General features: G+C 43.2%; 1 protein-coding gene across 1 annotated transcript; it reads right to left on the bottom strand.

The window, feature by feature from the left end:
* Positions 1–233: 233 nt before the first annotated feature.
* On the bottom strand, positions 234–825 carry LOC123609145 (elongin-C-like). Its single transcript, XM_045499979.1, has 2 exons — positions 652–825; positions 234–424 (listed from the first exon to the last, which is right to left on the bottom strand). Exons 1-2 carry the CDS (start codon positions 823–825, stop codon positions 248–250), a joined length of 351 nt encoding a protein of 116 aa, XP_045355935.1. The 3' UTR covers positions 234–247.
* Between the last annotated feature and the right edge of the window lie 9,043 nt (positions 826–9,868).

Genomic DNA, 9,868 nt, shown 5'->3' with positions numbered 1-9,868 from the left:
TAGATAAGGAAACTGAGCCACAAAAGAATTAGGAACTTGCCCTAGAGGCAGGATTTGAATCCAGATGGAGTGCTTCCCAAGCCCAGACCCTCAGCCACAGCACGACATGACCGTTAAGCCTAAAGCCATGAGTTGAACATGGCCGTTTTCCTGAAGGTTCAGGTTGCATGATGGTGAGTAATTAAGCACATTATTTTTTACAATGATAAAATAGATATGAAGTCTTTTTTTAAATAATTTATTTTATTTAACAATCTAGAAAGTTCTCAGCCATCAGCAGTTCCAGTGCAATTTCAGGTGCAATTGGGAATTCAGGAATCTCCGTGAAGCTGTTAGTGTAGTGAACCTTGTAGGTAAAGTACATGCCTACTTTTGATAGCACATGTGAAGGGATCTCTCTAAAATTGACTTCATTAGGGGGAGCCTAGGTGGCTCAGTTGGTTAAGCGTCTGACTTTGGCTCAGGTCATGATCTCGCGGTTTGTGAGTTCGAGCCCTGTGTCGGGCTCTGTGCCGACAGCTCGGAGCCTGGAGCCTGCTTTGGATTCTGTGTTTCCGTCTCTCTCTGCCCCCTCCACCACTCGCGCTCTGTCTCTCTCTCAAAAATAAACAAGCATTAAAAAAATAATGAAAAAAAAAAAATAAAATGGACTTCATTAGTTTCGTTCTCAGCAAAGTGACCAGGGCCACTCGACATGGTTTTTAGTGTTCCGGATGTTAGTGCATGTTCTCTTTTGACAACAAATTCATGACCATCCGAAGATATTGCTATGACATCCATGGCAGGATCTTCACAGCCACCATAGGTTTTCTCTTCTCCATCCATCACGTTCTTATGAAATCCTACTTTACTTCTGCAGGAACTTTCGTAGTTTCCTGGAAAGGCGGGGACGCAGCCTATGGCCAGCTTCTGTCAAAAGAGATATGAAGTCTTATGCAGACACACAACCTCAAAGAAATTTTTAGTGTGTAGCGAATTGTCTCAGGCTGCACCCTGGGTGTGAGGGTATGTGCTTCCTCTCCTCCATGTCTGGGCCACACGTTCAGTGAAAAATTTAAGAGGTACTTTGGTGTGCCTTATCTGTTCCTGGATTCGGTTGTCCTGCACTGAAGCCATAGGTCAGAGGTCAGAGGCTGATAGTAGAATTTCTAGCCATTTTTCTTGGAGTGTTGCTCTGTCACCTTCCCTCTTCTCAATGTCAAGGATAGGTCCTGCTGACGTCCTCACCTGCGGGGCAAGAAAGGAGCCTTTCCTTAGACACTGGGACCCACATCCCAGAGGTAGAGACTGTGTCTTTTCAGATCTCGAAATGTGTCCATGCCATACTTCCCTCCTTTCTGGGAATCAGGAGCACAGAGAAAGCAGGATCCTATCAGCTTCTCCTTCGTGGCACGTTTATAAGGACAAGACGACACGCAGCTGGAAGGATCTCTTCTGGATGGACTTTGAGTGCCACTGAGAGCTCTCCTCCATCCCCCACGGAAGGATCCGCCGAGCAGCAAGGTTACAAGTTCACTCTACTGATATCTTTGTTTTAGTCCCTTTCTCTCCATATTGGATGATTACAAACTAGACTCTAAGAAACACTGGGTTCATAAAATGCACCAGGATGACAAGTAGCATGCCAAACCAGAGTCTATCCGGGGAATTTTCTCCTGGTACTGTTGGCATGACCTTTTTCTCTCTTTGTTCTTTCTTTCGTTCTTTGTTTTTGTTTGGTCGTGTTTGAAATTACACTTTTTGAAATAACTGCAGATTCGCAGGCTGTTGTAAGAAACAACACAGAGAGATCCCATGTACCCCTCACCAGTTTCCCCCCACGGTACCATGCTACAAAACTAGGACAGCATCCCAACCAAGATATTGACAGTGACACAGTCAAGTTACAGAACCTTTCCGACAGCACAAGATCCCACTCGTGGTGAAATTTTATGGCCAAATCCACTTCCCTCCCTGCTGACCCATGCCAACCGTTAATCTGTTCTCCATAATTTTCTCCTTTCAATCATGTTACCTATGGAGTTACGTATAGGATTGAATTCTGTCACGCAGCATGATTCTCTAGAGATTCAACCAGGTTGTTATGTGCATCAGTAGTTCATTTCCTTTTATTGCTCGAGTATCCCACGGTAAGAGTGCAGCACAGTTTGTTCAACTAGTCACCCACTGAAAAGCATCTTTTTTTTTTCCAGCTTGGGGCTATTATGAATAAAGCTGCTATAAACATTTGTGCCAGGTTTTTGTGTGAACGTGTTTCATTTCTCTGGGATAAATGCCCAGGAGCACAATTGCTGAGTCATGTGGTGGTTGCAGGTTTATTCTTTTTAAGAAGCTGCCAAAGCGTTTTCCAAAGTGGCTGTACCATTTCGCTCTCCCACCAGCAATGCATGAGTAGTACAGTTTCGCTGCGTCCTTGCTATCCTGATCAGTGAGTTGTGATACCGCATCGTGGTTTGAATTTGCATTTCCCCAATGGCAGGAGATGCTGAACATCTTTTCATACGCTTATTTGTCATCTGTATATCTCTTCTGTGAAATATCGCTTCCTGATCTCTTTGCCCATTTTCTTTCTCTTTTTAAAAAAACATTTTTTTTAATGTTTATTTATTTTTGAGACAGAGAGAGACATAGCATGAATGGGGGAGGGTCAGAGAGAGAGGAAGACACAGAATCCGAAGCAGGCTCCAGGCTCCGAGCTGTCAGCACAGAGCCCGACGCGGGGCTCGAACTCACGAACTGTGAGATCATGACCTGAGCTGAAGTCGGACGCTGAACCGACTGAGCCCCCCGGGCGCCCCTCTTCGCCCATTTTCTAAGGAGTTTTTTTTTTTTTTTTTTTTTTTTTTTTTTTTTTTTTTTTTTTTTTTACCATTGAATGTTGAGACTATATGTTTGAGAGAGTAGTCCCTTGTTGGATGTGTGGTTTTCAAATATTTTCTCACCATCTTTAGCTTGTCTTTTCATTCTCTTAATGTGGTCGTGGGTGGTGCAAAAGTTCTGAATTTTAATGAAATCCAATTTATCTATTTTTCTTTTGTGAATTGTGTTTCTGGTGTTAAGTCTAAAAAGTCTTTGCTTAGCGCTTAATCTCAAAGATCTCCCTCTCTTTCTCCCCCCCAACATTTTATATTTTTACATTTAAGTCTCTGGTCCATTTTGAGTTTATTTTTGTAGAAGGTGTGAGACAGAGGCTTGGGTTCATTTCTTGTGTCTGGACGTCCAATTACTCTACTGCCATTTGTTGGGAAGGCTACCCTGACTCCACTCTAAGTAATAGTACTCGCAGCACTATCCAAAGTCACTTGGGCGTATTTGCGTGTCTTCTTCTGGGTTCCCTCTTCTAGTCATTGCTTCCTGTGCCTATTCCTCTCTCAGTGCCTCACAGTTTTGGTTACTGATTGTCTAATATTACTTATGACATAATAAGTCTTGCAATCCACATTGTTCTTCTGATTTCACTTTTTTATAAAAAAGCTATTCTACCTCTTTACCTTTTCATATGCATTTGGGGATATACTCTTTACATGTGCAAAAAATCTCTCTAGGATTTTGATAGAAATGTCATGAAACCTGTATCTAAATTTGGGCAGAATTGGGGCGCCTGGGTGGCGCAGTCGGTTAAGCGTTCGACTTCAGCCAGGTCACGATCTCGCGGTCCGTGAGTTCGAGCCCCGCGTCGGGCTCTGGGCTGATGGCTCAGAGCCTGGAGCCTGTTTCCGATTCTGTGTCTCCCTCTCTCTCTGCCCCTCCCCCGTTCATGCTTTGTCTCTCTCTGTCCCAAAAATAAACGTTGAAAAAAAATTTTTTTTTTTAATTTGGGCAGAATTGATACCTTTACTCTGTTGAGTCATCCAATCCGTGAGCAATGTATGTTTATTTACTGAGATCCTGTTTGATTTCATTCTTCAGCACGGTGTAGTTTCCAGTATATAGATCTTAGGCCTGGTTTGCTAGATTTACACCTAGGTATTTCATTTTTTGTTTGTTTGTTTAGAATTATAAGTGGTATAGTATTTTTAATTTCAGCGTCCACATGTTCATTGCCAGTATGTAGACATATAACTGAGTTTTGCATGTTTATTTTGTATGCTGTGATCTTCATTGAACTCCTTTATTGGCTCTAGGAGTTCTTGGTAAATTCTTAAGATTTTTTACATAGACAATCATGTCATCTGCAAATAGGGACAGTTTTATTTCTTCCTTTGTGATCTGTATGTCTTTTACTTTCTTTCCCTGTTTTACTACACTGGCTTGAACTTGCAGCACTGTGTTGAATTAGAATAGTGGGTGCGGACAACCTTGCCTTGTTCCCAATCTTTTTTTTTTTATTTTTTTAAATTTTTTTTTTCAACGTTTGTTTATTTTTGGGACAGAGAGAGACAGAGCATGAACGGGGGAGGGTCAGACAGAGAGGGAGACACAGAATCGGAAACAGGCTCCAGGCTCTGAGCCATCAGCCCAGAGCCCGACGCGGGGCTCGAACTCACGGACCGCGAGATCGCGACCTGGCTGAAGTCAGACGCTTAACCGACTGCGCCACCCAGGCGCCCCACCTTGTTCCCAATCTTAAGTGGAAAGCACTCAGTGTTCGTACATGGTCTAGGTGCGCCAATTAAAAAAGAAAGACTGGTGGAGAGAATTTCAAAACATGACTCAACAGTATGCTGTCTGTAAGAAACCCACTTCAAATATAATGATGTAGGCAGGTTGGAAAGGAGAAAAATGGAAAAAGATATATCATGCAAACATGAATCAAAGTAGGAGGGACTATATTAATATCAGATAAAATAGGCTTCAAAGCCAAAAAAAATTAACAAAGACAGGTAAGGAGATTATATAATGATTAAAGGGTCAATCCACTAAGGAGACATATCAACCCACTGCTGTTTTGTTTCCAAATGTTTGGAGATTTTCCTGTTATCTTTCTGTTATTGATTTATAATTTGAATCCATTATTTAAAAAAAAATTTTTAACGTTTATTTATTTTGGAGAGACAGAGACAGAGCATGAGTGGACCCTTGACCGACTGAGCCACCCAGGTGCCCCTGAGTCCATTATTTAAAAAAAAAAAAAATCAACATTTATTTATTTCTGAGAGATAGAGACAGAGAGCAAGCAGGGGAGGGGCAGAGAGAGAAGGAGACACAGAATCCAAAGCAGGCTCCAGGCACTGAGCTGTCAGCACAGAGTCGTATGTGAGGCTCAAACCCATGAACCATGAGATCATGACCTGAGCCAAAGTCGGATGCCTAACTGACTGAGCCACCCAGGCATCCCAGTTTGATTCCATTATGGTGTGATTTTCAAGTCTTTAAAATTTCTTGAAAAAAGAATTTTTAGTGGCCTGGGATATGGTCTATCTTGATATCTGGTCTGTAGGCATTTGTAATAAAAGTACATTCTGCTGTTGATGGATGGTGTTGTTACTACCCACAGGGGTGAATTTCCAGCTCCCTACTCTTCTCTGGCCCTCCCCCCTGCCACGATGTAGTGGGGGGGTGGTTAGCCTGTTGCAGCCTGTGGAGGTAAAATTCTAGCCTCCCCACTTGGCCTTTTCTGGCAGGAGTAGGGCTACAGGCGTTTCTGTGGTGTTTGACTAGAATAAAACAGCTATTGTTTAAGATAATCTGACGAGGCTGACCCTTTCCTGGTCCTCTGGCTGGAGAGAGCAAGCTTTCTTTTTTCTGTGCCCATGGGTTTTCCCAGTTGCCTGCTTCTTTGGCCACATGTCTGGACACATGAGGCAAAATGAAAGCCTAGGGAACTCACTACCATGTCATTCTTTGGGTCCCAAGGTCTCTAGCCCATCTTCCCTCTTCTTTACACCCTTCATGGTTTTATACCAAATGTTTGAGATTTCTAGTTGGATTCAGCAAATGGAATGGAAAAAACTACCTCTGGAAGAAGTCATCTTCCTGGAAGAAGTCAATCTCTCGTGGCTTTAACAATATTAACATAAAAAACATAACCCTTTGATGCTCTAGTCTTTGTCTGCTTGATCACTCACTTCTTTCTTTCTTTCTTTCTTTCTTTCTTTCTTTCTTTCTTTATATTTATTTTGAAAGAGAGAGAGAGAGATTGAGCGCCTGTGAGCAGGGGAGGGGCAGAGTGAGAGCAAGAGAGAGAATCTCAAGCAGGCTCCGTGCTATCAGCACAGAGCCCGACACAGGGGTCGATCCCATATGAACCTTGGGATCAAGACCTGAGCTGAGGGGCGCCTGGGTGGCTCAGTCGGTTGAGCGTCCGACTTCGGCTCAGGTCATGATCTCACAGTCTGTGGGTTCGAGCCCCGCGTCAGGCTCTGTGCTGACAGTTCAGAGCCTGGAGCCTGTTTCCAATCCTGTGTCTCCCTCTCTCTCTGCCCCTCCCCCAGTCTCACTTTGTCTCACTCTGTCTCTCAAAAATAAATAAATATTAAAAAAAAAAAAAAACCTGAGCTGAAATCAAGAGTCAGATACTTAACCAGCTGAGCCACACTGACTTCTTTCTTTTTTAAAACATGTCCTCAAATCACAATGACTTCTCTTTGGGAGAGACTTGAAGCAAAGGAGATAGAGACATGTTTGTTTGGATTACTGTGAGTGTGTTCAACTCTGTTTCTGTACCTCTTCTTTCCTTCAGAAAATGGGCTTGGACTTCCTGTGTTTGTCTACAGTGGTTTGTTCCTGGAGTATGCCCTGGGTCCAGAATGCCAAATGTCTTCTGGAATTGAGGTCTGGGCACAGATTAAGAATAAGGCCAAGGCTTGTTCTTGGGTAAAGCAGACATGGCTGGCAGGAAGCAAGAACAGGAATGTGAGTCGTCTCAACCAGGGCAAGAAGCTGTCTTAGCTTGGGTGGCCATAACAGAGTACTACAGATTGGGTGGCTTAAACATGGATTTTAATTTCCCCACAGTTTTGGAGGCTAGAAGTCCTACAAGATGTTGGCAGGGTTTTTCTCTGAGGCCTCTCTTCTTGGCTTGCAGATAGCCTTCTTCTTCTCCTCCCCGTGTCTTCACAAGGTCTCTCCCCTGCATGTGTCTAGGTCTAAATCTCTTCTTATCAGGACACCAGTCAGATTAGACTAGGACCCACCCTAATGACTGCACTTAAACTTAATTACCTCTTTGAAGATCCTATCTCCAAATACAGTCACATTGAGGGTTAAGGCTTCAACATATCAATTTTGGAAGACCCCATTCAGCCCATAACAAACCCCAGAGAGAAAATGTGAAAGCAGAAGGCAGAAGGGGTAGAATAAGCCCTCAGTGAGACTTCAGGATGGAGCAGATCAGCAGAGGAATATCTACTGATTTCACTCAGTGGTATTTTCAACAGATTCTGATGTAATGTTCATTCCCAGAACATCCTGGCCTTGCTGGGTTCAACTTCTAGCTTTATTTATTTATTAATTATTGTTATTAACATAAGGGAAAGTTAGGTCACTACTAGGGGAGTTTTCCTAGGCACTGAACACATGTCAAATCCATTTTGTTCTTTTTTCTTTTAAATGTTTATTTATTCGAGAGAGAGAGACAGAGTGTGAGTAGAGGAGGGGCAGAGAGGAGACACAGAATCTGAAGCAGGCTCCAGGCTCCGGGCTGTCAGCACAGAGCCCGACGTGGGGCTCGAACCCATGAACTGTGAGACCATGACCTGAGCTGAAGTCAGACGCTTAACTGACTGAGCCACCCGGGCGCCCCCAGTTTTTTCTTTTATGGAGATATACATAAATGCATAAAATGTACCAATCTGGAGTGTGCTGCTCAATGTTTAAATATGTGGACGTGCTTGTAACCACCACTCAGATCAAGACATAGCACATGCTAAGAATATGTGTCCAGAAAGTTCCTTGTTCACTTTCGAGTCAGTCCGTGGTTTTCCACCTGGAGGTAACCACTCCAGATCCCTGTTCTTGAATATCATAGAAGTGAAGTCATACAATACATACCCTTTTGTGTCTGGCTTCTATTGTTCAACATAATGTCTGTGAGATTCATCTATATTGTCATGAGTGGTCTGTAGTCTTTATTTCTGAGTTGTATCCCATTATACGAATGTAGCACAATTTATTTATCCATTCCCTTATTGACGGACGTATGGGTGGTTTCCAATTTGGAGTTATTATGAATAAAGCTGCTATAAACATTCTTGTATAATTCTTTTGGCAGGTCTATGCACAGATCGCTCTTGGGTACATAAATCTAGGAGTAGGATTTCTGGGTCATATCAAAACCACTTATTAAATTAAATTTGATAAGCAGATATAAGCAAGTTTCAGTCACTTTTTCCTTATGGTGGGTTATTTTTTGCAGTGGTTCTCTGGACTGCAGTCAAGAATATCATGTATCTTTGTGATATTTAGCTATATCCTAACTTTAATTGAAGGTAGGATAAATTGTAAAAAATTGACCACTTAAAAATGTTTAGAACAACATTTTACATTAGACCTAAGATGTGGCAAAGTGGGGGAATATCTGAAATAAAATAGAAGCTACATCCTGAGACATTTTGTTGGTATATCACATTTCAAAATAGAGCACCTTTCTTCCAAAGATTTCATGGAAAGAAGAGATTATACACTAAATGCCTGGTAATGATGTAAATCAGAGACGAATTCTCATCCTTCATATACTCTTCTAGCCCAGTGTTAGCATTCTGGCTCTTTGAGAGAAATAGGATTGATAACGTGTCATCAAAATGACCCTTCTTCACCATCAGGAGTTCTGTATTGCTGGGAGACTAGACTGGGATGGGGGCTGGGCCCAGAGAGGGAGGATCTAAGACGTTGCTCCAGACCCTAAATAGTTGTGTTGGTTTCTGAGCCGCCTGAGAAATACCCACATCAGATTGGGTTCCACTGAATTTTCATCAGACCATCCCGTTGAGGAGTACAGAGGCCCCCCATAGTGTGCCCAGCTTGGTCCCTCGGTTCTTGGGCTGGCAGTGGGACTGAAGCTTCCAGAGCTTCCTGGCCTTTGGCTTCTGGCTTGGAGTCACCACACGTCTTTACCTTGTCCCCCAGTGTGTGGTTGAAACATGATCATATTCTCTGTGTACTGTGACACCAAAGGGGATGGGAAGCACTCTGTTGGACCATATTCCCTCAAGTTCAGTTGCCCAACCTACCCCAAAACTCTTCTGGAAGAGCTTTTCACTGACTCCCCTTTTCAGAGACTCAGTACATGGAATCTCCCCTACTATTACATCTTCTTCTCTACAGTTCGTGCATCACCTCATTTTTGTAAATAGGTGTGGTAGAGAGAATCTTCATGCTTACCTCCCTTAAGGCCAACCACCCACAGGAGAACTGTGAGACGTGGGTTAGACTTGGTGGGACAGCTACCCTGAAGGGCACGGAAGAACTGGGCATCTGGTGGCCGTTGGCTGAGAAATTGCAAAGACCTCTGTAGACAACAGCAGTCCTGTTCTACAGGTTGATAATGTTGCCTCAAACCATAGCACAAAGGGCAGTGACCAGAAAGGGCATGTGGGCTCCTAATGCTGGTCAGGAGTGAGTGACAGGCGAGAAGACTTGAGCTCACAAAACCAGCAGATTCCCACCTTCTCTTTTTTGGGGACAGACAGCTAGAACCTGTGGGCATCTTTGAGGGAGACAAGCCCATAGACCCTCTCTGCCTCATTTGCAAACGGCACTGATGTGTTCTTTTATAAACACTCCATTCTGTTTGCTTTTGATGATTAAATTTGGGTCATTTGGGGAAAAAAACAGAGAGGGAGATAAGTACCAATAGTTTTGATGAGCACAAGATAACCATGGCAAATACCTGAAGCTGATATGATTCCCCCAGGAGCGAAGCAATTTTAGCCTTCAGCATTTTAACCTTATCTGCCTAACCTTAGCGCAGACCAAGGTATGATTTCTC

This window comes from Leopardus geoffroyi, chromosome B2, assembly GCF_018350155.1.
Source record: "Leopardus geoffroyi isolate Oge1 chromosome B2, O.geoffroyi_Oge1_pat1.0, whole genome shotgun sequence".
NCBI lineage: Eukaryota > Metazoa > Chordata > Mammalia > Carnivora > Felidae > Leopardus > Leopardus geoffroyi.
Note: the sequence above shows the minus strand (reverse complement) of the source record. Positions and strands in the feature narration are given on the sequence as shown.

Bases quoted from the DNA above. Each gene is read 5' to 3' on its own strand.
- LOC123609145 (XM_045499979.1), bottom strand. From the start codon at position 825: ATGGATGGAGAAGAGAAAACCTATGGTGGCTGTGAAGATCCTGCCATG. The intron at 425-651 runs GTCCATTTTATT...TGAGCCACCTAG, and splicing joins CTGAGAACGAAACTAATGAA to GCTCCCCCTAATGAAGTCAA.